Raw genomic sequence first — 27,506 nt, 5'->3', positions numbered from 1 at the left:
ACTTCCTCCCATGTCCAAAACTCCTTTACCTTGTGAACACGCTGCTTGGTCCTTTCTAGGTGGGATATTCTGTCATAGGTGTATTGGAGGTGAAGTCAGGTGCAGGAGAGCAGAGTATAATGAACAGCCGCACTTTTATTATTGTTCCAAAAAAACGAGAGCACTACATACATGAAACGCGCTCAAAAAACGGAACATAAAAGTATAGCGCGTAAACTCACACCACATAACACAGGTGGAAAAATGGCTACCTAAATATGATCCCCAATTAGAGGCAACGATTACCAGCTGCCTCTAATTGGGAACCATACAAAACACCAACATAGAAAATATAAACTAGAACACCCCCTAGTCACGCCCTGACCTACTACACCATAGAGAACCAAGGGCTCTCTATGGTCAGGGCGTGACATATAGGCTATGGCGATGGCTTTCTTACTGCCGCCAAGAATTGCGTGCTTCCGTGCATGACGCCAACATTTTGCTAGCTAGCTTTCATAATACACTGGCTAGACATTCCAAAGCATATCAATGTAATTAGCTAGCTGCTATCTGGCTATGTGATTTGTAACTTTGCAAGCTAACATTAGCTAACCATTAGTTATCTAACTAACTACCGTAGAGGCTAACGTGACTATATGTGTTCTATTTAGAGACTGATCCCATCAACATCTGCAGTGCCTCAACATCAAGATCAGCACCAGGAACTAGTGTAAGTCATCTTCTAAAATCTACTAAATCTAACCATGAGTCCATGATGAGCAAATAAATATACTGGAGCTAAGCATAAACATGGTCTGTGTCTGGTTGTCATTGTTGCTGTGTTTACAAGTACGCTACAACTTCTGCTGTAGTTTGTCATTATTATGGAGGCTTAGTTGATTGTTCATGCAGTCTAAATTTGAGAAAATTAGGTATTAGTAAGGAGGGGATGGTGTGGGTGATTGACTGGTGTCTGTTGGGCGTGGGGGGAATCACTAATACACTAAACTGTCTACAAGACAAGTGCTCCTCAATTTTCACACCATTGCAGTCAGTACTTTGGCATTGGGGAGAGGGGCTGTTAGTATACTCTTCTAGCCTATTCACGCTATTGTTGGCAGTGTAGGTCTACTCAACAGTGCAACTGTAGGTTCTCATACACAACAATAGATGACTAGACTGTCTACATGTCAAGCCCCCCTCAACATTTTCACATCTTTGCTAACAGCCCATCTCAATGCCCCGTTACTGACTGTGTGCAACAAAACACATACCAGTCTACTGTACCCTTTTATTATTTACAGAAGAACATGGTTTATTGTATGGTTTCACATCCTCATCATCAGTATTCATGTTTTTGCAGGAGTCTTGCAGTACAAACAAATCCTCTGCAAGAGGTCAAAGCAGTGGGTGCTGAAGAAAGTGTACGAGGCTTGTCCACCTGGCTGTGGAGCGCAGAAAGGACCAGATGGTTGTCTTCAATGAGCCAGAGTCACAGCCCCCAAACCTAACATCCCTGCCAACATCACCAAAGCCTGCTAAACCAGCTGCCATTAACCAACACAAGAAGCGGTTCACCAGATTAAGAATATTCTGAAACCGCCTGGAACATTCAACCAACACAACATCCATATTCAGTTAGACTGATGTAGTATAATATAGAACGCCTCATATGCTCACAACTGCATTGTGGTAAATATATTGTTAGCTGTTATACACTGCTCCAAAAAATAAAGGGAACACTTAAACAACACAATGTAACTCCAAGTCAATCACACTTCTGTGAAATCAAACTGTCCACTTAGGAAGCAACACTGATTGACAATAAATTTCACATGCTGTTGTGCAAATGGAAGATACAACAGGTGGAAATTATAGGGAATTAGCAAGACACCCCCAATAAAGGAGTGGTTCTGCAGGTGGGGACCACAGACCACTTCTCAGTTCCTATGCTTCCTGGCTGATGTTTTGGTCACTTTTGAATGCTGGCGGTGCTTTCACTCTAGTGGTAGCATGAGACAGAGTCTACAACCCACACAAGTGGCTCAGGTAGTGCAGCTCATCCAGGATGGCACATCAATGCGAGCTGTGGCAAGAAGGTTTGCTGTGTCTGTCAGCGTAGGGTCCAGAGCATGGAGGCACTACCAGGAGACAGGCCAGTACATCAGGAGATGTGGAGGAGGCCGTAGGAGGGCAACAACCCAGCAGCAGGACCGCTACCACCGCCTTTGTGCAAGGAGGAGCAGGAGAAGCACTGCCAGAGCCCTGCAAAATGACCTCCAGCAGGCCACAAATGTGCATGTGTCTGCTCAAACGGTCAGAAACAGACTCCATGAGGGTGGTATGAGGGCCCGACGTCCACAGGTGGGGGTTGTGCTTACAGCCCAACACCGTGCAGGACGTTTGGCATTTGCCAGAGAACACCAAGATTGGCAAATTCGCCACTGGCGCCCTGTGCTCTTCACAGATGAAAGCAGGTTCACACTGAGCACATGACAGACGTGACAGAGTCTGGAGACGCCGTGGAGAACGTTCTGCTGCCTGCAACATCCTCCAGCATGACCGGTTTGGTGGTGGGTCAGTCATGGTGTGGGGTGGCATTTCTTTCAGCCCTCCATGTGCTCGCCAGAGGTAGCCTGACTGCCATTAGGTACCGAGATGAGATCCTCAGACCCCTTGTGAGACCATATGCTGGTGCGGTTGACCCTGGGTTCCTCCTAATGCAAGACAATGCTAGACCTCATGTGGCTGGAGTGTGTCTGCAGTTCCTGCAAGAGGAAGGCATTGATGCTATGGACTGGCCCGCCCGTTCCCCAGACCTGAATCCAATTGAGCACATCTGGGACATCATGTCTCGCTCCATCCACCAACGCCACGTTGCACCACAGACTGTCCAGGAGTTGGCGGATGCTTTAGTCCAGGTCTGGGAGGAGATCCCTCAGGAGACCATCCACCACCTCATCAGGAGCATGCCCAGGCGTTGTAGGGAGGTCATACAGGCACGTGGAGGCCACACACACTACTGTGCCTCATTTTGACTTGCTTTAATGACATTACATCAAAGTTGGATCAGCCTGTAGTGTGGTTTTCCACTTTAATTTTGAGTGTGACTCCAAATCCAGACCTCCATGGGTTGATAAATTGGATTTCCATTGATTATTTTTGTGTGATTTTGTTGTCAGCACATTCAACTATGTAAAGAAAAAAGTATTTAATAAGATTATTTCTTTCATCTGAATGAACGCTAGGATGTGTTGTTTAAGTGTTCCCTTTATTTTTTTGAGCAGTATACATGCAGTACCAGTCAAAAGTTGAAGACACCTACTCATTCACTTACGATGTTCTACATTGTAGAATAATAGTGAAGACATCAAAACTATGAAATAACACATATGGAATCATGTAGTAACCTAAAAATGGTTAAACAAATCAAAATATATTTGATATTTGAGATTCTTCAAAGTAGCCACCCTTTGCCTCAATGACAGCTTTGCACATTCTTGGCATTCTCTCAAGCAGCTTCATGAGGTAGTCACCTGGAATGCATTTCAATTAACAGGTGTGCCTTGTTAAAAAGTTAATTTGTGGAATTTCTTTCCTACTTAATGCGTTAGAAAAGGTAGGAGCGGCATACAGAAAGCCCTATTTGGGAAAAGACCAAGTCCATATGATGGCAAGAACAGCTCAAATGAGCAAAGAGAAACGACAGTCCATCATTACTTTAAGACATGAAGGTCAGTCAATCCGGATAATTTCAAGAACTTTGAAAGTTTCTTCAAGTGCAATTGCAAAAACCATCGAGCGCTATGATGATACTGGCTCTTGTGAGGATCGCACAGGAAAAGAAGACCCAGAGTTACCTATGCTGCAGAGGATAAGTTCATTTGAGTTAACTGCACCTCAGATTGCAGCCCAAATAAATGCTTCACAGAGTTCAAGTAACAGACACATCTCAATATCAACTGTTCAGAGGAGACTGAGTAAATCAGGCCTTCATGGTTGAATTGCTGCAAAGAAACCACTACTAAAGGACACCAATAAGAAGAATAGACTTGCTTGGGCCAAGAAACACGAGGAATGGACATTAGATCAGTGGAAAGTCCAAATTTGAGACCTTTCACATATCCTCTTGAGTCATCAACTTCTTTGTATCCAAGTGGTATTGTCTGTGAGAGACAGATGAAATTGCTATTACACATTCATGGGCAATCGTTGTGTACCGTCTGTATTCCTAGATATTATATATTTGAGATTCTTGGCATTCTCTCAAGCAGCTTCATGAGGTAGTCACCTGGAATGCATTTCAATTAACAGGTGTGCCTTGTTAAAAGTTAATTTGTGGAATTTCTTTCCTTCTTAATGCTTTTGAGCCAATCAGTTGTGTTGGGACAAAGTAGCCCTATTTGGTAAAAGACCAAGTCCATATTATGGCAAGAACAGCTCAAATAAGCAAAAAGAAACGACAGTCCATCATTACTTTAAGACATGAAGGTCAGTCAATACGGAACATTTCAAGAACTTTGAAAGTTTCCTCAGGTGCAGTTGCAAAAACCAACAAGCACCATGATGAAATTGGCTCTCATGAGGACCGCCACATGAATGGAAGACCCAGGGTTACAGTACCTCTGCTGCAGAGGATAAGTTCATTAGAGTTACCAGCCTCAGAAATTGCAGCCCAAATAAAGGCTTCACAGAGTTCAAGTAACAGACACATCTCAACATCAACTGTTCAGAGGAGACTGTGTGAATCAGGCCTTCATGGTCGAATTGCTGCAACAAAACCAGTACTAAAGGACACCAATAATAAGAGACTTGCTTGGGCCAAGAAACACGAGCCAATGGACATTAGATCGGTGGAAATTTGTCCTTTGGTCTGGAGTCCAAATTGGAGATTTTTGGTTCCAACCGCCATGTCTTTGTGAAACGCAGTGTGGGTGAACAGATGATCTCCGCATATGTATTTCCCACCGTAAAGCATGGAGGATGTGGTGTTATGGTGCTTTGCTGGTGACACTGTCTGTGATTTATTTAGAATTCAAGGCACACTTAACTACCATGGCTACCACAGTTTTCTGCAGCGATACGCGATCCCATCTGGGTTGGGCTTAGTGGGACAACAGGACAATGACCCAACACACCTCTAAGAAGGAGAGTGATGGAGAGCTGCATCAGATAACCTGGCCTCCTCAATCCCTCGACCTCAACCAAATTGAGATGGTTTGGGATGAGTCGAACCGCAGAGTGAAGGAAAAGCAGCCAACAAGTGCTCAGCATATGTGGGAACTCATTCAAGACTGTTGGAAAAGTATTCCAGGTGAAGCTGGTTGAGAGAATGCCAAGAGTGTGCAAAGCTGTCAGAGGCAAAGGGTGGCTATTTGAAGAATCTCAAATCTAAAATATTTGTAGATTTGTTTAACACTTTTTAGTTACTACATGATTCCATATGTGTTATTTCATAGTTTTGATGTCTTCACTATTATTCTACAAGGTAGACAATTGTAAAAATAAAGAAAAACCCTTGAATGAGTAGGTGTTCTAAAACTTTTGACTGGTAGTGTATACACCTCGCTATTCATTCATTGCAGCGTGAGGAATTAGGGAGAAGCGTTTTTATGTTTTGTAAGTGTTGAATAAAAACAGTGAAAGGGCTGAATACATTTTTTTTAGGGTACTAGGGGGTAACTGCCCCCCCAAACTGAAATTCACATTAAGACCACAAGATGTCACCAAATTATTTTCCCAACACTTACCCTGGCTGCCACTGCTCTTGCTCAACAACAAAAAAGTAATCTGTGTCTTCACAGCCTTGAGATATTTCAACAAAACAATTTTGTGGTAAATTGAAAAAGTTCTCAAAATGTTCTGATGAAGTTAGATCTATAATTTTTTTTTTTTTTTTTAAATATGCAAGTAGGAAAGCCTTAAGATAAATAATCCACTTGTTTAGAGAGAACAATTTACATAATCACTTTGTAAAGTAGTAATATGTTGGATGAGTGTGTTGGGGGCAACTGGCCCCTGAGGGCTTGTTACCCCTTTTTGGTTATGAATGTGTTTCTACCTGTCATTAAGACAATGACTAGCCCAGTTAGCGATAGCATATGCTATCTTGCAAGCTAGCAAATTCACTAGCAGTAAATGCTAGCCAGCTAAGCATAAGCTGCTAGGAGTGCTAGCTAGAAACCTTCCTACCAGATCGTCTGAGATAAAATACATTAAAAAGATAAAGTAACTTAATTGCAGTTTTGAATGTTTCCACTAGTGACTGATAGCTTAACTGTTCATATAGCCTTTTAGCTATTTTACACAACATTTTATGTCATATATTAAGAGAGAGCTGGTCAATGCAATCATGGTTACATTGACACACATGCAGCCAGGGTGAGATATGGGTCATAAAAAGTAACTCAATGCAGGGATGAGATATGCCACCGTACTCCAAATTGTAACTTTATCCACACTGCTTCATGGAGAAGATTGAAATACTGCAAATTTTCCTATTTGTCCTCATGCTAGCAGTAGCCATTAAGGAATAGCAGGTTGCGTTGAACAACATAGGAGCTGATTGGCTGACACTACCATTCCAAAATGGATGCAGTGGCCACTGCTAGCTAGCATGAGGACAAAAAGGGCAGTTTCTGGGAAAACTAGCACTATTTTAATCTTTGATGGAGAAGTGCAGATAAAGCTAAAAGTTGGGAGTAGTGGAATATCCCATCCCTGCATTTAGGTATGTTTTCTGACCCATATCTCACACCGGCTCCACTGTGTCTTAATGTACCCAATGTACCCTACACCAGTGCAGCTCGGTGTAAACAAGCGTAACTGTAGGGTCAGTATCTTCTGGCAAAAGTGTGTGTGTCAGGTCAACATTACACCCACCTTCAAAGGCGTCACACAGGTCAGATCACATCACACCCTGAGTGACAAATGGAATACAGATCTAGTAAAGGAAGGGTTTTCATAAATTTGGTCCAGATATATTCTTCATTGATATTGTAACAGTGCTGAATAAAAGCTCACAAATGACATCAGATACATATCAACTACATGGTGAGTCAACGGCTGCTTTGGGGTCCGTCAGATTTGAAGTCTTGCTGCCCTCCTGTGGCACTTCAAGGTAGCATTACATTTGTGGTATTGTAAAATTAGCTTTACTTAACTGAAAAACAAAACTCACGTTCTGCTAATTATTGGTGAACCAAAGCAATTAAACAATGAGTAAACTCCTGTAATCAATCATTCATCAAACCAAAGGATATTGAGACGGGTCTATGTTGACTGCAGACTACTTTACAGCTGTTGCTGACTTGCTTGACTAGCCAAGTGACAAGCAGAATCAATTAGTCATGAAATACATAGAGTAGCTAAGCAACAATCAAAAACCCATGATGTCTTCATGTGTTTTTCACCTCTCCATCACATACACAAAGTAAACAGTGGTATGCTGTCTGACAATAAAGCAATCCAGCATCTGAGCTTTTATCACAAAACAGGTTTAAATTAATTTCTATATATTTTTTAAATAAACGTTTATTTCTTCAACCCTTCTTTTCATTCATATTATATCTGAGCCACCCTAAAGCACACAAATCATTTGTGTCAACAATGCTGAACTTACTGTAAATTTAAACGGGATATGAACTGGTCCAAGCCTTCCCTCTCTCTGCCATTCCCTCTTCCACTACACAATAAAAAAACATCTGATGGTCAAAGAAACAATAAAAATTCCAAATGAGAGATTAAAAACCAAGAAGGAAACAGAGAAAAAACTATCATAAATACCAGATAGTCTTGTTCCATATTAACTCATATACTGAATTCTTCTTGGCTGTTCCTAAGCAAAAATATATGCAAAATTACTACAAGATACAATATTTCAGTGTACTGAGTTTAATAATAATATACAGGTTTGTAATACTGTGTAAAGCACACTTGGGAGTGACACTCCTTTTCACAATAGGAGAGTTTGGTGCTCCTCTATAGCTCACAATCGTTTTTTAAAACATTTTTTATATTTTCTGTGTGGCTGGAGGGTACCAGTACCAGACTGATACCAGGCTACCTGGTACTGCAGGGTCAAAGAGACAACTGAACTGACAAACCAATCAATCATTGAGGAGACAGATGCACACACAAGTGAAAAGAAACAAATGTGGAAGTGGAGAGAAAAATGGTGCGAGAGGATGAATGTAAGTGTGTGTATGGAGATCTTCCCTTGTTTTTATAATTTAGTCCCTGTACATACAGGACCTTAACATGTTCGCCTCTTGGAGGAAGGGTTGAGAGGGACGAGGGGTTAAATTAATTTCCTCATGGCTAATGGGTCCATAATATAATATCAGCATAGCTTCAGCATGAGAGTCAGGTCAGGAGGGGTCAGAGGGTGGTCCTTACAGAGGGAAGGGGTGCCCTCTTGGTCAGGGCGGGGCCTCCCAGGTATCTCACTCAGTCAGGACGTCCCACAAAGGGAGAGAGGTACAAAAGCACCAAAGTGTGAGAGGGACAGAGAGGAGAGAGAAAAAGCAAAGAGTAGAACCAGAGATGGAAAATGGGTTTGTATTCAGGGAGAGTGGGTGGGGTTCTCAAATAGGAGGGAAGTTAAAACAATCTGTTATTTTTGCTGTTCATTTCAAGTCTTAATGTCCAAAGTATATTTTTACCCCCACACAAGTTCCTTATCGTGTTTTTTTTTTACAATTTTTATTTCGCAATAATAGCAGTTTAAGGATAAAAGTTATTTACAGTGCTGTTGAAATAATGAAACAACGTGTGAATCTACCATAAAGTAAGTCGCACAATACAGAGAAAAAAAAACAAAAAACAAGGAAAAAAAACCCACGGTCGTTCCATGCCGTTCCAGATGGCCGTACAGGATCCGCGGGGCCGGTGGTCATGGATGGGAGAGGAGTGTGGCGCTTCGTTAAGTGGGAATTATCCCGTCACACCTAAGGCTCCTCTTCAGCTCCAGGTCCTCCAGCTTCTTCCAAAGCTCCTCCCTCTCCTTCTCCTTCTTCTTCTCACTGCAGACAGTATGGGGGGGCGGGCAAGGCAGGACTAGCTGCAGATTACTGAGATATTACTACTGGGTTTACCACCACCAAGTACACATTCTTATCCTGCTAGAGTCAAGAATCACAATATTACACACACACACACACACACACACACACACACACACACCGCACAGTGTATGAGAAAAAAAGTGTGATTCTGTATACAAACAAACAGTAATTTTTCTGTATAGTAATTTTCCGTGTATTGAGCATGGGCCTATTTGAATAGGTGTCTAAAACTATACAGGCTAACTACAACAGCACTATGCAGGACCACACCACAGAGGCACCATTAATGATGCAGCATATCTTACCGTTGGCGGTCTGACTTGTAAGTAGCTGTGAGCTCATCAAACAAGGTACTGTTCATCTCCATGAAGGCTTTCAGTACGTTGTACACCAACGCCACTATCGCCCTTCAAGGCAAAATAAAAAAAAAACATGTAAAAAACAGCCAATTTCAACTCTTTCACAACTTATTTTTTCTCTAATGAAAACAAATACAAGATGATAAATCAAGTTTCCTGATAGGACCAATCTATGTGTGAGGCTGTGTTGAGGTGGACTCACGGGTTCCAGTGTTCTTTGGAGATCCTGTACAGGCTGGCGAACATGATGGGTAAGATAACGCTGGAGTTCTCCTCAATCAGACTCATGATGTACTCGTTGTTCCAGTAGTACAGGGCCCTCTCTGCCACCTGCCAGGGACACAGAGATTTAATACACAATACCTACACCCATATGCACTAGCCTCCTTTCAGATTTATTTTGTGATCCTATGGTTTTTTGTCATGACAATGAACATAGAAGTTAGCTATACAGCACAAACAGATCTGGGACCAGGCTAAACCCTCCAACAACAACCATGTACTTATAAGAGCACCATAGATATGCTGAGATTACCGCTAAAAACCAGGGTCCGTGCTATCCGGGATCCTTGGGATGTCCCTACCCCTTTGAAGATTAAATAAGGGACGTGGTAGGTAAGGGACAGGTTATGGTAAGAGTATGGGTTAAGATTAGGGTTTAGAGTAGGGACATCCCAAGGATCTCAGATAGCATTGACCTAAAAATCCGCCAGGATGTGTGTCCTTCTCTATAGACTGACCTGGAAGTGTGGGCTGGATACGCATCTGGAGATCTGTTTGAAAAGCGGCTCCTGGATCTTGATGAACTGTGTCGGCTCGATCACGTCTAGGATCTCCTCCAGCTCCCCCAGGTACATCACCTGAGAACACACACAGTTAGAAAACACACCCGAGGTACATCACCTGACAGGGTTTGACATTCAGGTAAATTAGATTGTGGAACACCGGGCCAGTAACAAGTAAAAACTACTGTCCCGAATGACAAAATTACTGGCCTGGGCCAAGATCACAGGAAAGCAAGTCATGCACGCATAATTTCAACCATAGGGGGATTTATTTGCAGTCTGGGCAAGTACCTTATAGGCTATTATAGCCAACCATACAATCTGATATTTACACTGATTGTTTGGAAAACAAAAATAAAACCATGCCAACTCTCAATGAGGACATACACTGAGTGCACAACACATTAGGAACACCTCTTTCCATGACAGACTGACCAGCTACGCCACCTGTTAAATCCACTTCAGTATAGATGAAGGGGGGGAGACAGGTTAAAGAATGATTTTTAAGCCTTGCGACATGGATAGTGCATGTGCGCCATTCAGATGGTGAATTTTTATTTTGTATTTTATTTAACTAGGCAAGTCAGTTAAAACAAATTCTTATTTTACAATGACGGCCAAACCCGGACAACGCTGGGCCAATTGTGCGCCGCCCTATGGGACCACCGATCACGGCTGGTTGTGATATAGCCCGGGATCGTACCAGGGTCTGAAGTGACACCTCCAGCACTGAGATGCGGTACCTTACACCACTGCGCCACTCGGGAGCCAAAATATTTAAGTTCCTTTGAAAAGACTATGGTAGTAGGTGCCAAGCGAACCGGTTTGAGTGTGTCAAGAACTGCAAAGCTGCTGGGTTTTTCCACTCAACAGTTTCCTGTGTGTATAAAGAATGGTCCACCACCCAAAGGACATCCTGCCAACTTGACAACTGTGGGAAGCATTGGAATCAACATGGTCCAACATCCCTGTGGAACGCTTGACACATTTTAGTCCATGCCCCGACAAATTGAGGCAGTTCTGAGGTGCAACTCAATATTAGGAAGCCGTTACTAATATTTTGTACACTCAGTGAATAGACTTAACATATGAGACTTCATAAAATGTAATATTCCCCCCCCTAGAAAGGAGCCCAATAGCATATTGAAGAAAAGTAATATCTTTAGGGCCTAAACATGGTCCATATTGCAGGCAGGTGTGCTATTTTAACAATAAACATTATCACCTGTAGCCTGACGCAGCATCATGGCTACATGGCTGAATGCTCATCTGCATTGTTTACCCCAATGGCATAATCATTAGCTAGATCACAGACTTGATATGTCCTTGCTGCTTGTTTAATGTCCTAAGAACTGCCACTAGCCTAATAAAATTGTGATTTGTACCGTGTTTATAAATACAGAGTTATTGTGCGAATTTCAGTGAATATAGGCCTACTGTTTATGCACTCGAATGGCAGGTATGTAACTGTAAACACAAAATGCTTATTTTTTGTCATGCTAGACACTCAGATTATAAAACTAAATCTTATTATTTACACAAGTGATGTGTAAATTATGTTTTAACAAGCAAGCAGCTCCATAGCGTAGGCCTATATAAACCTTTGTTTGCAATTATGGCATTGCCGTGTAGGATGTCTGATATAAGAAAAGGCAGGTGAGACGGGTCTGGGGAAAGTACTGTGGCAAGAAAAAGTATGTGAACCCTTCGGAAATACCTGGATTTCTGCATACATTGGTCATACAATTTGATCTTCATCTAGGTCACAACAATAGACAAACACAGTCTGCTTAAACTAATAACACACATTTATACGTTTTCATGTCTTTATTGAACACACCGTGGAAACATTCACAGTGCAGGGTGGGAAAAGTATGTGAACCCTTGGATTTAATAACTGGTTGACCCTCCCCTTTGGCAGCGATAACCTCAACCAAACGTTTTTTTTGTAGTTGCGGATCAGACCTGCACAATGGTCAGGAGGAATTTCGGACCATTCCTCTTTACAAAACGGTTTCAGTTCAGCAATATTTTTGGGATGTCTGGTGTGAACTGCTCTCGAGGTCATGCCACAACATCTCAATCGGGTTGAGGTCAGGGCTCTGATTGGGCCACTCCAGAAGGCGTATTTTCATCTGTTGAAGCCATTCGGTTGTTGATTTACTTCTGTGTTTTGGGTCATTGTCCTGTTGCCTCACCCAACTTCTGTTGAGCTTCAATTGGCGGACAGAGAGCCTTACATTCTCCTGCAAAATGTCTTGATAAACTTGGGAATTCATTTTTCCGTTGATGATAGCAAGCTGTCCAGGCCCTGAGGCAGCAAAGCAGCCCCAAACCATGATGCTCCCTCCACCATACTTTACAGTTGGGATGAGGTTTTGATGTTGGTGTGCTGTGCCTTTTTTTCTCTACACAGTGTTGTGTGTTCCTTCCAAACAACTCAACTGTAGTTTCATCTGTCCACAGACTATTTTGCCAGTAGCGCTGTGGAACATCCAGGTGCTCTTATGTGAACTTCAGACGTGCAGAAATGTTTTTTTTGGTTTTTTTTGGACAGCAGTGGCTTCTTTCGTGGTGTCCTCCCATTGGTACCATTCTTGTTTAGTTTTTTTTTAACGTATCGTAGACTCGTCAACAGAGATGTTAGCATGTTCCAGAGATTTCTGTAAGTCTTTGGCTGACACTAGGATTCTTCTTAACCTCATTGAGCATTCTGCTCTGTGGTCTTGCAGTTATCATTGCAGGACAGCCACTCATAGGGAGAGTAGCAACAATGCTGAACTTCATCCATTTATAGACAATTTGTTCATCAGTGGACTGATGAACATCAAGGCTTTTAGAGATACTTTTCTAACCTTTTACAGCTTTATGCAAGTGAACAATTCTTAATCTTAGGTCTTCTGAGATCTCTTTTGTTCGAGGCATGGTTCACATCAGGCAATGCCTCTTGTGAATAGCAAACTCAAATTTCGTGAGTGTTTTTTATAGGGCAAGGAAGCTCTAACCAACATCTCCAATCTCGTCTCATTGGACTCCAGGTTAGCGGAGGTTAAAATGATGTATTCAATATAGACAAGAAAAATATATTAATTTGTGTTATTAGTTGAAACACTATGTCTATTGTTGTGACTTAGATGAAGATCAGATCAAATTTGATGACCAATTTATGCAGAAATCCAGGCAATTCCAAAGGGTTCACCTACTTTTTCTTGCCACTGTACGCTGACCATACTGAGGCTTTGACATTCTTGCCTCAGCTTGAAAACCGAATGCTGGGTGATAGCAAGACGTCAGTTAGATAGTGAAAGATGAAATAAAAATATGAATTTTTCTGTTTTGGAGTGTGAAAATGTACTGACCCAAGCGGGCCATATGAAAGCTTGATTAACTGGCCAGGTTAGTTTGGCAGATGTTGCCGGGTCAGCGGGCTGCCCTGAATTAGTTATTAACACACCCTAACCCAGGTACACCACCTGAGAACACTCCGGAGGTACATCACCTAAGAACACAGTTACAAACACCTGAGCAGGACAACACATCAGGTCGTTACTATCCAGGTAACAGATCTAAACTCCCATCAACATTAGCTGCTCAATGCTCCAGACCAAGGAAGGGCAACTTCCAGTGCTCTTACCTCTTTTTGACTGCAGGTTTTTGGCCAGAACTTCAGTAAGCCCCTGATGACCTATAGATAGATTTGATTAATAGATGTGAGAGAGGGATAGATGTGAGATAGACATGAGACAGAAATGTGTGACTGAACGGAGACGATGACTGATTAAAAGACCCTTCTGATTACAAAGTGGCGTGACCATGGGGAGATAACACTTACTGGTTCTGTTAACGCTGGGTCTTTCTCTAGGAACTGTACAATGCAATATGCCAACTGGAAAAATAAGTCGCAATAAAGAAAAACATAACACATTGTCAATGTTATGGTTGGAAAATGTGTAACAACAATTAGGATCGACTCACTGGACAGACTCAATCATGTAGAACAGGGCTCTCCAACCCTGTTTCTGGAGAGCTACCGTCCTGTCAGTTCTCTCCAACCCTAATCTAGTGCACCCGATTCTAATATTTAGCTGGTTGATAAGTTCCAACTGAGGTTGGACCGAAAACCTACAGGAGGGTAGTTTTCCAGGAACAGGGTTGGAGAACCAAACCCGGATGTAGAACATCAACAAAATGATGATTGCACACAGTCATACACACAGTACCTGTGCGTGGAAGAGGGACAGACTCCTGACAGTGTGGAGGGGGATCAACACTTTGACCAGAAACTGTTTGTGCTCTGCTTTGAGCGGCAGGGCAAAACCATTGATTATGCTGTAAGAGAGTGGGAGAGGAGAAACGCATCGCTAAGCCAGGAGGGCAAATTACACATGTCAGTACAAAGAGACAAGAATTTAGTATAAAGCTTACTGGAGAATCAATGTTAACAAGACTGAGGCAAAGATACATTAAGGGTCAATAGCTTTTACATGGGCCAATGGAAATTACATAGGTACTGTAGCTACTTTATGCAAAGTTACCAACAAGCTTTAGCCTGGGCTACAGAACTAAGACACACGGAGGATGAAGTGGTAACTCCTTTAACCCTTTACACCCGTATACGGTTTGAACATGGCAGATTTGGACACTAATAAGCACCTAAATTGGATCGCAGTGGCTGTACAGTAAAATGCTATAAACTACATCAGAGCTCAGGCTCTGAGCTTCACATTACTGTATGGGTTTTTGACTGACAGACGTTCGGAAGTTTAGCACCGCACGTGGCAAGATGTTGCTCCCAACCCTCCTGCTAATTGGGCAACTTGCGCACATTTTTTGTTGTCCGAGTGAGGAAAATGCTGTAAATTAAGAGGAATCAATCCATTTTTGAAAGATGCGACGTTGAGGATTATAATAAATAGCGCTTTGGACGTCATACAAGCAAGTCAAACACAAGCAAGTCTAGGGTTGTCTGTCCCCAACCCCAAAAAATCTAGGTCAACCAAGCCTCATCTGTTCTTTAGACCAATCGATTGGTCAAAATGTTTAAACATGTCATTTTCCATAGACACATCCTATGTGTTTTAATCAAATTAACTATATTCACTGAGCTTGACTGATGCTTTAAGCACACGGTTTGATTAAATAATTAAGACAAACAAATGACTAGAGGGAGTGCGACCAGCAATTGATTTGATTGTGCTGGCCTCAGACTTGCTATGCTGCGTTAAAATAAAAAGACTGGGTAATTGTGTGACAAGCACCGCTCTCTCTTCCATGCTGTAGCGACCACCACAGTGTTCATCGCGCTGTTCGTGTTGCTGAAACTGCAATATAATTACAGAATTCTGATTGAAAAGTTCTGTTAACGAAAGCCCTCATTTGTTTAGATAAAAACATTCACTATTCCCTCAACCCTTGATCTCTTTACGTGACATATGTATGCATTAAATGCACTTTACCAATAGGGCCTGACCTATAGCATAAGCACATCAATAAATTGGTTATAACAAACTCCGAACACTAAGAGCAAAATGGATGCAGAGGACATGACAAAAACTCGAAATGGGGGAATGTTTACTCGTTGCTCATGAGGTAAAGGGGAAGTCAGATATGTGAAATTTGATTAATTGTGGAAAAGACTGGAACTCAAGAAAAATAAGGTAAGGAGCAAGCACCGGGTGCATATTATGTGTGCCAAACAGGTGCAGTTAATAATTTTTCTGACCGTTGGGAAGAATGTAAACACTAAATTCTAAGCGTTTCAGAGTCTGTTTTAACTTTTTTGTTAAGCCTTTATTACAGCAAAGACTAAAAACAGCCCCATTGTGAACGCAATGTCCGTAATAGAACGGTTTATTTATTGTTTAAGTTAATTATACAAGGCTAGCTTTATTTTAAAACTAAAATGCTTGATTGCATTTCAACTCTTGAATGACTCGCATACCGTGTGATGACATGAACAAATGAATGACTGATTGATACAGTAGCCTATACAAATATTGAAATATAGGCAGGCCTAAGTCAGTTACGGTATAGAGACTAAACAGGATGCACTCTTAGGCCTACAGCTCAATGGTGGTTATACGAGGCTGCTATACTAAGCCTACTAAGGCATGGTTTGTCTGACAGATGTTATTTCTATGTAAAATATTCTGTAACAAGTGTTGATTTTGTGCTCAATGAGGGATCTATTCATAAATATTTAAGAGATGCTTATTATGATAATGATCATAATAGTAATAATAACAATAAGAAGTAGATCAAGAAAAAAAAGAGCATTATTATTATGAATATAACTTTTTGGACGATTGGAACAGTGTAAACACTAAATACATTTTATAATACCAGAGGCTGTTCTAATGAAAAAAAGTATAAAGCCTTTATTACAGCAAAGATAAAAACAGCAGAATTTGTCAAATTGTTTACTTATTAACATGTTGTTGCGAGGCTTGGTGCTCATGGAATCAGCAGGCTATTAAACACTCAAACCAGCAACAGAAGCAGGATCTGTCTTATTTCTGTAGATATACAGTGCATTCGGAAAGTATTCAGACCCCTTAACTTTTTCCACATTTGTTACGTTACAGCCATATTCTGAAATTGATTAAATCGGCGGTGTCAGAGGAAGGCCCTAAAAATTGTCAAAGACTCCAGCCACCCTAGTCAGACTGTTCTCTCTGCTACCGCACGGCAAGCGGTACCGGAGCGCCAATTCTAGGTCCAAGAGGCTTCTAAACAGCTTCCACCCCCAAGCCATAAGACTCCCGAACATCTAATCAAATGGCTACCAAGACTATTTGCATTACACCCCCCCTTCAACGCTGCTGCTACTACTACTACTACTACTCTCTCTTATTATTTACATTTTACATTTTAGTCATTTAGCAGACACTCTTATCCAGAGCGACTTACAGTAGTGAATGCATACATTTCATACATTATTTATATTTTTTTTTTTTTTTTTCTCCCCCATACTGGCCCCCCGTGGGAATCGAACCCACAACCCAGGCGTTGCAAACACCATTGCAAACACCATGCTCTACCAACTGAGCCACAGGGAAGCCATTATCTATGCATAGTCACTTTAATAACTCTACCTACATGTATATGTTACCTCAATTACCTCGACTAACCGGTGCCCCCGCACATTGACTCTGTACCGGTACCCCCTTTATATAGTCTTGCTATTGTTATTTACTGCTGCTCTTGAATTATTTTGGCCTTAATTACATTTTTTCTAAAAACTGCATTGTTGGTTAAGGGCTTGTAAGTAAGTATTTCACGAAGTTCTACACCTGTTGTATTCGGCGCATGTGACAAATAAAATTAGAAATAGTTTTTTCCTCTCAATCTACACACAATAACCCATAATGACAAAGCAAAAAACAGGTTTTTAGAAATGTTTGCCAATTTATCAAAAATGTAAAACGGAAAGTATTCAGGACCTTTACTCAGTACTTTGTTGAAACACCTCCGGCAGCGATTACAGCCTTAAGTCTCTGAAACACATCAGCTTGGCACACTTGTACTTGGGGAGTTTCTCCCATTCTTCTCTGCAGATCCTCTCAGGCTCTGCCATGTTGGATGGGGAGCGTTGCACCACAGCTATTTTCAGGTCTCTCCAGATATGTTTAAATCAGGTTCAAGTTCGGGCTCCGGCTGGGCCACTCAAGAACATTTAGAGACTTGTCCCGAAGCCACTCCTGCGTTGTCTTGGTTGTATGCTTAGGGTCGTTGTCCTGTTGTAAGGTGAACCTTCACCCCAGTCTGAGGTCCTGAGCGTTCTGGAGCAGGTTTTCATCAAGGCTCTCGCTGTACTTTTCTCCATTCATCTTTGCCTCGATCCTGACTAGTTTTCTAAGCCCCTGCTGCTGAAAAACATTCTTACAGCATGATGCTCCCACCACGTTTCACCATAGGGATGGTGCCAGGTTTCCTCCATACGTGACGCTTGGCATTCAGGCCAAATAGTTCAATCTTGGTTTCATCAGACCGGAGAATCTTGTTTCTTATGGTCAGAGTCTTTGGGTGCCTTTTGGCAAATTACAAGCGGGCTGTCATGTGTTTTTTTACTGAGGAGTGGCTTCCATCTGGGCACTACCATAAAGGCCTGATTGCTGGAGTGCTGCAGAGATGGGAGAACCTCCCAAAAGGACAACCATCTCTACAGAGGAACTCCAGAGCTCTGTCAGAGTGAACATCGGGTTCTTGGTCACCTCCCTGACGAAGGCCCTTCTCCCACGATTGCTCAGTTTGGCCCAGGGGCCAGCTCTAGGAAGAGTCTTGGTGGTTCCAAACATTTTCAATTTAAAAACGATGGAAGCAACTGTGTTCTTGGGGACCTTCAATGCTGCAGACATTTTTGGTACCCTTCCCCATCCTGTCCTGGAGCTCTATGGACAATTCCTTCAACCTCATGGCTTGGTCTTTGCTCTGACATGCACCGTCAACTGTGGGACCTTATATAGACAGGTGTGTGCCTTTCCAAATCATGTCCAATCAATTGAATTTACCACAGGTGGACTCCACTCAAGTTGTAGAAACATCTCAAGGATGATCAGTGGGAAAAGGATGCACCTGAGCTCAATTGCAAACATCTCTAATATCCTGTTTTCGCTTTGTCATTATAGGGTATTGTGCGTAGATTGGTGAGGGGGAAAAAGTATTTATTCCATTTTAGAAAAAGGCTGTAAAGTAACAACACTGAATACTTTCTGAAGGCACTGTAGATTATTTATAAAGCCAGCAACGTTTAACAATTAGTCTATTGATTATAGAGCTAATTAAGTTGGGGTTTCCTTCCTCCTCACTTTTCTTAGACAATAAGGCAAGGGCTGTTTTCTTGTCTCCTCATTTTGCTGCTGCCTCCGCCACTTTGTTCTCAACACCAATAAGCTGGTTAACTTTGCTACTGTGCACATAGCAATATGGTCTAGGAAAAGGCACCTATTCAACAGCGCACTGATGTGTTACAGTACCACGGACAACATGCCTACAAGCCCTCAGTCCAGCCTCTCTCAGCCTATTACAGACAGTCTGAGCACTGATGGAGGGATTGTGCGTTCCTGGTGTAACTCAGGCCGTTGTTGCCATCCTGTACCTGTCCCGCAGGTGAGATGTTTGGATGTACCGCTCCTGTGCAGGTGTTGCTACACGTGGCCTGCCACTGCGAGGACGATCAGCTGTCCGTCCTGTCTCCCTGTAGCGCTGTCTTAGGCGTCTCACAGTACGGACATTGCAATTTATTGCCCTGACCACATCCGCAGTCCTCATGTCTCCTTGCAGCATGCCTAAGGCACGTTCACGCAGATGAGCAGGGACCCTGGGGATCTTTCTTTTGGTGTTTTTCAGAGTCAGTAGAAAGGCCTCTTTAGTGTCCTAAGTTTTCATAACTGTGACCTTAATTGCCTACCATCTGTAAGCTGTTAACGACCGTTCCACAGGTGCATGTTCATTAATTGTTTTCAAAAGGCCTCCAGGGCCGACAGAGAAGTTCTTTACTCCCCCCCCCCCCCTTCCATTTATTCCCATAGTAATTCATTTTGGTTTGCATTACAAATGAAGGAATAAACTGGGTCAAGACACCAGCAGAGTAAGTAGACCGTTAAGTAGTAAAATAAAGGTTCATTAAAAATAAGACCTACAACAGCACATTACTCAACACAAGTGAGTCTCATGTCGCCTACGGTAGACCTACAGTATATCCATAAATATTTTTTCATGTCTACATGTAGGTCTCCTGATTTAAACTCGATCAAACTTGTTGCAACTAAAATGTAGTTGAAATGATCAACATGTTTGCCTGGCATGGATTGTGACCATCTCGATCCTCGCGCTCTCCAACATTTAGAGGATTGGAGGATTCTAAATTAAAATCTAAGCGGCAAATCTGATCTGTGAGAATATCTAAGGGGCTTTTATATAATTATAATGCAGGGTTAATAATAATAATAATATGTTTGTTTTAAAAAATATATATTTTGGAGATGATTGTTTCAAATAAGCGAACGTGAGCGATTATAGTCTGAATATAAAGGGAAAAGGGCCATTCTTGAACATGGGGTGAGACATTCTTGCTAATTTGTAAATAAAGCCAGTTTGTTATTTAGAATGATTAATTTCTATTTTTAGAGGGAGAGAAACCAAAAGCTTACCGTGCCTATTTTTCGGAAAATCGTCAGTCCAAATGTCAAGTGAAATTCCCCCATGTTATTTACCCAAGTTCTCTCTTAACTCCAGGACCACCGATAGTTTTTGTTGTTGTTGCAGGACCCTAGTGCCAGGAGAGACTCTCAGATGGAAAACGCCTCCATTAATTGCCACAGTTTTGACTACCGATAGAGCAGAGTCCTACCTCCCCCTTGTGATAGTGTGGTGCAATGACAGAATGCCACCATCTACCACAAACGGTCGCAGCATAAACTCGTAACTTTTAAAGGAAGAACCACTGTAGGAGAGCAAAATAAAAAATAAAATCACCTTTAAATTGAATACTGAGTCATAAAAGTGCATTGAAATTACTTAGGAACTGTGCACATTGTGGCGACTGAGACACCAGTTAGTCCTCTCACTCAAATCCTTGTCATTTATTTGTCTTGCGTTGCACCTAACCCACATTTTTCAAGAATATTCTTATCATGTTAGTGAATGTATCCAGAGTATTTCTAGATTTCGTTATCAATAAATGCAACGAAAAGTACAGTGAATGTAAAATACACAGTGTAATGTTTGGATTCAGTCTCGTGTCAGGTGAACCTGTTACGTCCTCAACTTTGGTCTAATACGTTTCCCATAATCTCCGAACTGTTCCTTTTCAATTGCTACGATGCTTAGGCATATGCCTTTCATATTTATTTTGTAAGAAACATTTAAATTTATTCGTATCCATATAGTCCAATTCCCACAAGTGTAAAGGGTTAAGACAGCGCCTGAGAACAAAAGGCGTCAGAACTAACCGTAAGTCAAACCAGGGTGACATACCTTCCCAAGATCTCCAGCAACTCAGCAACCCCGTTAAAGTGCTCAGTCTCATAAACAAAACTTTACGAGAGAGGAGAGAGTGGATAAACGTTAGTGAAACATCAGTGAAAGTATCACGACGGTCTGAGTAGAGGAGAATGAGGAGCGCCGTCTTACCGTAGAAAAATATTATTTATCTGTTTTCGTATAAAAGCCCTCAGCCCCAGGAATTTCCCATAGATTCTGTGTAAGACTGTTTTCAGGTAATCTCTCTCCCGAGGGTCCTCACTGTCAAAGAGCTCCAAGAGCTACAGAGAGCCAAGGAGAAGGAACAAAAAGGGGAAGAAAAATATATGAAACAACTACAAACTCCTCAAACTTGTACAACACTAGTCTACATTTTTTAAGCGCATCTCCAATGTAACAGTCTGACTCACCTGTAGAACAAATTTCTGGTCTATGTACTTTTTGGCAATGCTGGGCTGGAATTCTTGACTCTCCAAGAATCGTATGAAGAACTCATACACAAGCTATGATACAGTGAAAGAAAGAGCGAGATGGAGATGTTAAGGGATGGAGTTTCATAAAACAAAGGTAAGGCTATGGAGCAGAGGAAAGCGACTGGGAGGTCAAAGAGGCACAACATGGGTAAGGTCACTAGTACCTTAAGTGGTAACCAGGGTTCCAAGAAGGCCATGGGGAAGGGCTTATGACTAGGTGGGTTAATCTCAAAATGTGGTCAAATGAACTTGGCTGTTGCTTTGGAAATGTAATAAAGAAAATATAACTTTTACCAGGAAGAATTTCCTTGAGATATGAATCTAATTTCTTAAGAAGGCAGAGCAGTAGGTACAAAGAAACGGGGGTGAGAGAATGAGCACCTGACACTAGACCCGTAATAATATCTTACTAAATCAGGGACCAACAAACAGAACATGCTTAACACCAGCTCAAATGTCCACATACAGAAGAATATTATATCAAAAATAGCAATGACACCAGGAAGGTTCTCAAGGGGGGGGGCGAAACTCAGTCTCCAAAAGAAGACAGAACGAATACCCACAGAAACGTATACATCAATTCTAGCCTATGCTGTTACCTGTAAGTGCGGCCATGAGGCCTCGAGTGTGGGTTCATCCTCCTCTGGGTCAAACTCATTACTGTCCGTGGGCGGAAGGGTCCGGAATATGTTGTAAGACACCTGGAAGACAGGGTAAAGGGGTAAATCAAAAGATTTCAAAATCAACTGATTTCACTGGAAAGTAAGGCAATTGACACAGAGTAATATAACAATCAGTTTTATAGACAACTCAGGCACTTCAATACTGATGTGAAACCAAAATGTTGACTAATGAGCATTGTTCTTGTCAACTAGCTAAATGAAATTAAATACAAACAGCAGAAAATTCCCTACTCTCTTCCACTCTCCACCTACCACTCGTCACTCCCACTTCCTGAAGAACGGGACTTCCTTCCCCCACACCTTAAGTAGGCTCACCTGATTCCAATCAAGGTGGTTACCTGATTGAATTGTTTTGAGAAGTTTTTTGTTATGTAGTTTATAGTCCTCTCCTTTGAAGTATATCTCCCTTCATTGGATGTGTTATTGACTAAGTTAGTTTATCCTTTCTCCTTTATACCTACGCATTTGGTGTTGACTTTCTTTGTATAGAGTGTTACATGGTTTGCCATGTGTTAGCCACTAGCCGAGCCTTATATTTTTTTGTAGTCCTTGGTTCTTGACTATACTGATCAAAAATATAAACGCAACGTGTAAAGTGTTGGTCCCAAGTTTCTTGACCTCAAATAAAATATCCCGGAAATGTTCGCTAAAATCTTGTGCACAAATTTGTTTACATCCCTGTTAGTGAGCATTTCTCCTTTGCCAAGATATTCCATCCACCAGATAAAACAGCATGAGCATTACACAGGTGCACCTTGTGCTGGGGACAATAAAAGGTCACTAAAATGCGCAGTTTTGTCACAAAAAAACAATGTCACAGATGTGTCAAGTTAAAGGGTCCAATTGGCATGCTGACTGCAGGAATGTCCACCAGAACTGTTGCCAGAGAACGAAATGTTAATTTCTCTACATAAGCCACCTCCAACATTGTTTTAGAGCCTTGCATACTCACCAGACATGCTACCCATTGACGTGTGGTACAACATTCCACAGACCACAATCAACAGCCTGATCAACTCTATGCAAAGGAGATGTCAAACTGAATGAGGCAAATGGTCATCCCATCAGATATTGACAAGTTCTGCTCCACTCCCCTACCTTTTTATTTAAGGTATCTGTGACCAACAGAAACATATCCGTATTCCCAGTGATGTGAAATCCATAAATTAGGGCATAATTAATTTATTTCCAAATCAAATCCAAAATCTAATTTTATTGGTCACATGCAGATGTTATTCAAGTGTAGCAAAATGCTTGTGCTTCTAGTTCCGACAGTGCAGCAATATCAACAAGTAATCTAACAATTCCACAACTACCTAATACACACCTAAGTAAAGGGATGGAATAAGAATATGTACATATAATATATGGATGAGCAATGACCGAGCGGCATAGGCAAGATGCAATAGATGGTATAAAATACAGTATATAAATATGGGATGAGTAATGCAAGATACATAAACATAATTAAAGTGTCATTAATGAAGAAGTGACTAGTGATCCATTTGTTAGAGTGGCTAATCATTTCAAGTCTATGTAGGAAGCAGCCTCTCTGTGTTAGTGATGGCTGTTTCTCAGTCTCTTTGATGCACCTGTACTGACCTCACTTCTGGATGATAGTGGGGTGAACAGGCAGTGGCTCGGGTGGTTGTTGTCCTTGATGATCTTTATGGCCTTCCTGTGACATCGGGTGCTATAGGTGTCCTGGAGGGCAGGTAGTTTGCCCCCAGTGATGCGTTGTGCAGACCGCACCACCCTCTGGAGAGCCCTGCGATTGTGGGCGGTGCAGTTGCCGTACCGGACAGGACGCTCTCAATTGTGCATCTGTAAAAGTTAGTGAGGGTTTTGGGTGCCAAGCCAAATTTCTTCAGCCTCCTGAGGTTGAAGAGGCGCTGTTGTGCCTTCACCACACTGTCTGTGTGGGTGGACTATTTCAGCTTGTCCGTGATGTGTATGCTGAGGAACTTAACTTTCCACTGCTGCCCCGTCGATGTGGATGGGGGGGGGGTGCTCCCTCTGCTGTTTCCTGAAGTCCACGATCCTCTCCTTTGTTTTGTTGACGTTGAGTGAGGTTGTTTTCCTGACACCACACTCCGAGTGATGTCACCTCCTCCCTATAGGCTGTCTCGTCGTTGTTGGTGATCAAGCCTCCCACTGCGTCTGCAAATTTTATGATTGAGTTGGAGGTGTGTATGGCCACGCAGTCATGGGTGAACGGAGTACAGGAGGGGGCTGAGCATGCACCCTTGTTGTTGTTTCCTACCTTCACCATCTGGGGGCGGCTTGTCAGGAAGTCCAGGACCGAATCGCACAGGGTGGGGTTGAGACCCAGGGCCTCCAGCTTAATGATGAGCTTGGAGGGTACTATGGTGTTGAATGCTGAGCTGTAGTCAATGAACAGCATTCTTACATAGGTATTCCTCTTGTCCAGATGGGATAGGACAGTGTGATGGCGATTGCATTGTCTGTGGACCTATTGGGGCGGTATGTAAATTGCAGTGGGTCTAGGGTGGCAGGTAAGTTGGAGTTTAAATTATCCTTGACTAGTCTCTCAAAGCACTTTATGCTAACAGAAGTGAGTGCTACGGGGCAATAGTCATTCAGTTCAGTTACCTTTACCTTTGCCTTCTTGGGTACAGGAACAAAAATGGTGGCCATCTTGAAGCATGTGGGGACAGCAGACTGGGATAGGGACAGATTGAATGTCCGTAAACACACCAGCCAGCTGGTCTGCGCATGCTCTGAGGACGCGGCTAGGGATGCCGTCTGGGCAGGCAGCCTTGCGAGAGTTAACATGTTTAAATGTCTTACTCACGTCGGCCACGAATGAGGAGAGCCCACAGTCCTTGGTAGTGGGCCGCTTCGGTGGCATTGTGTTATCCTCAAAGTGGGCAAAGGTGTTTAGTTTGTCTGGAAGCATGGCGGTGTCCATGACGTGGCTGATTTTCTTTTTGTAGTCCGTGATTGTCTGTAGACCCTGCCACATACGTGTCTGAGCCGTTGCATTTCTACTCCATTTTGTCCCTATACTGACATTTCACTTGTTTGATTGCCTTGCGGAATTAATAACTACACTGTTTGTATGAGGCCATATTCCCGGGTCGTCTTTCCATGGTTAAATGTGGTGGTTTGCGATTTCAGATTTGCCAATGCCACCATCTATTCACGTTTTCTGATTAGGGTAGATTTTAATAGTCACAGTGGGTACATCATCTCTGATGAACTTCCTCAAACTCACTCACCGAATCAGCGTATAAATCTATTATTCTCTGAGGCTACCAGGAACATATCCCAGTCCGCGTAATCAAAACAATCTTGAAGCGTGGATTCCGATTGGTCAGACCAGCATTGAATGGTCCTTGTCACAGGTGCATCATGTTTGAGTTTCTGCCTATAGGAGGGGAGAAGCAAAATGGAGTCGTGGTCAGATTTGCTGAATGGAGGGTGGGGGAGGGCCTTGTATGCATCGCGGAAGTTTGAGTAGCATTGATCGTGGTTTGCTAGCCCGGGTACTACAATCAATATGCTGATAGAATTTAAGTAGCCTTGTTCTCAAATTTTCTTTGTTAAAATCCCCAGCTACAATAAATGCAACCTCAGGATATATTGTTTCCAGTTTGCATAGAGTCCAGTGGAGTTCCTTGAGGGCTGTCGTGGTATCGGCTTGAGGGATATACACGGCTGTGACAATAACCGACGAGAATTGTCTTGGGAGATAATACGGTCGGCATTTGATCGTAAGGAATTCTAGGTCAGGTGAACAAAAGGACTTGAGTTCCTGTATGTTAAAATTACACCATGAGTCGTTAATCATGAAACATACACCCCCGCCCTTCTTCTTCCCGGAGAAATGTTTACTCCTGTCGGCGCGACACACAAAGAATCCTGGTGGCTGTACAGACTGACAGCATGTCCCCAGAGAGCCATGTTTCTGTGAAACAGAGTATGTTACAATCCTGGATGTCTTTCAGGAAAGCAACCCTTGCCCTAATTTAGTCTACCTTGTAATCTAGACACTGGACATTAGCAAATAATATACTCAGAAGCGGTGGGTGGTGTGCGCGCCTCCAAAGTCTGACCAGAAGGCCGCTCCGTCTACCTCTACTGCGGCGACGTTGTTTTGGGTCAGCCTCTGGAATCAGTTAGAATGCCTAGGGTGGTTTGAAGAAAGGATCCGTTTCGGGAAAGTCGTATTCCTGGTAAGTTGACGTCGCTATGATATCCAATAGTTCTTCCCGGCTGTATGTAATAACACTTAAGATTATCTGAGCTAACAATTTAAGAAATAATACATCAACTAAATACTGCATAGTTTCTTAAGGACTAGAAGCGAGGTGACCCTCTCTGTCGGCACCATCTTCCCTTAGAAGATTCAACTGACTGATTTCCTTATGAACTGTAACTCAGTAAAATGTTTGAAATTGTTGCATTTATTTTTCTTCAGTGTAGTTATCCTTTGTACATATTTGATGTTGAACTGACATCTATTCCTTATTGTTTTCTCCCAGAATCCTAGGCTAGCAACCATCATATCCGATTACATCCCTTTTATAAATAAATGGTAAACTAGGAGATGGGTCCTAGTGTTCTTACAGACTACTCTGAAGCTGAGTAGTCTGAAAGAACCAGAAACCCTCCAGTATTTTACAAACTAAAATTGTAGTGTGGCTAGGAGTTAGTTTACGTTAAGGCACAATGCGTTGTGGCCTCACCATTTTGACAACCTCCGGGTAGGCCTGTTCTGTCAGGTAGCCCCTGCTGACGGTGACATAGTCCACCAGCTCGTTGAGCGTGGAGCGCTTGTACTCTTTCATCTTTAGGTCAGACAGCGTGTCCATGAAGTCAAAAACAGTACAGCACTGCTGCAGCTTCTTCAGGAACAGCTCCGGCTGCTCCGGCGCTGGCACGTCTACACAAACAGGGAGAGAACGAGAAACGGTCAGTAGAGGCCTACTAGTATAGGGAGACTTCAAGTGGAGAGGGGGAGGACAACATTGGAGTAGAGATGGAGAGTGAATGGAGGAAAAGGAAAAGATGTGAATTATAAGGAAAAGGCAAAGATGTGAATTATAAAGGACCTTCACTTGTTAATTGTTTATATATACACTAAACCCTCCATAGAATAATTTGAAGTTGCACATAAGCCATCTGTATTTATTCATACATGTACAGGTGG

The 27,506-nt window shown here is 42.3% G+C and overlaps 1 protein-coding gene across 5 annotated transcripts in view; it reads right to left on the bottom strand.

Moving 5' to 3' along the window:
* Positions 1–7,859: 7,859 nt before the first annotated feature.
* 2a5e (Serine/threonine-protein phosphatase 2A 56 kDa regulatory subunit) overlaps positions 7,860–27,506 on the bottom strand; it is an 80,078-nt gene continuing 60,431 nt past the window's right edge. For 4 of the 5 annotated variants that reach the window (XM_014210585.2, XM_014210583.2, XM_014210581.2 and 1 more), the window contains exons 3-14: positions 27,043–27,239; positions 22,247–22,348; positions 21,585–21,677; positions 21,325–21,455; positions 21,169–21,228; positions 14,412–14,520; positions 14,024–14,077; positions 13,826–13,876; positions 10,147–10,266; positions 9,609–9,736; positions 9,353–9,454; positions 7,860–9,005 (exon numbers count right to left, since the gene is read on the bottom strand). In XM_014210585.2, coding sequence (XP_014066060.1) covers positions 8,906–9,005; positions 9,353–9,454; positions 9,609–9,736; positions 10,147–10,266; positions 13,826–13,876; positions 14,024–14,077; positions 14,412–14,520; positions 21,169–21,228; positions 21,325–21,455; positions 21,585–21,677; positions 22,247–22,348; positions 27,043–27,239 — 1,247 coding nt within the window. In that variant the 3' untranslated portion in view covers positions 7,860–8,905. 5 annotated transcript variants of the gene reach the window in all.

This window comes from Salmo salar, chromosome ssa09, assembly GCF_905237065.1.
Source record: "Salmo salar chromosome ssa09, Ssal_v3.1, whole genome shotgun sequence".
NCBI classification, from domain to species: domain Eukaryota; kingdom Metazoa; phylum Chordata; class Actinopteri; order Salmoniformes; family Salmonidae; genus Salmo; species Salmo salar.
This window is presented reverse-complemented; position numbering and strand designations above follow the sequence as displayed.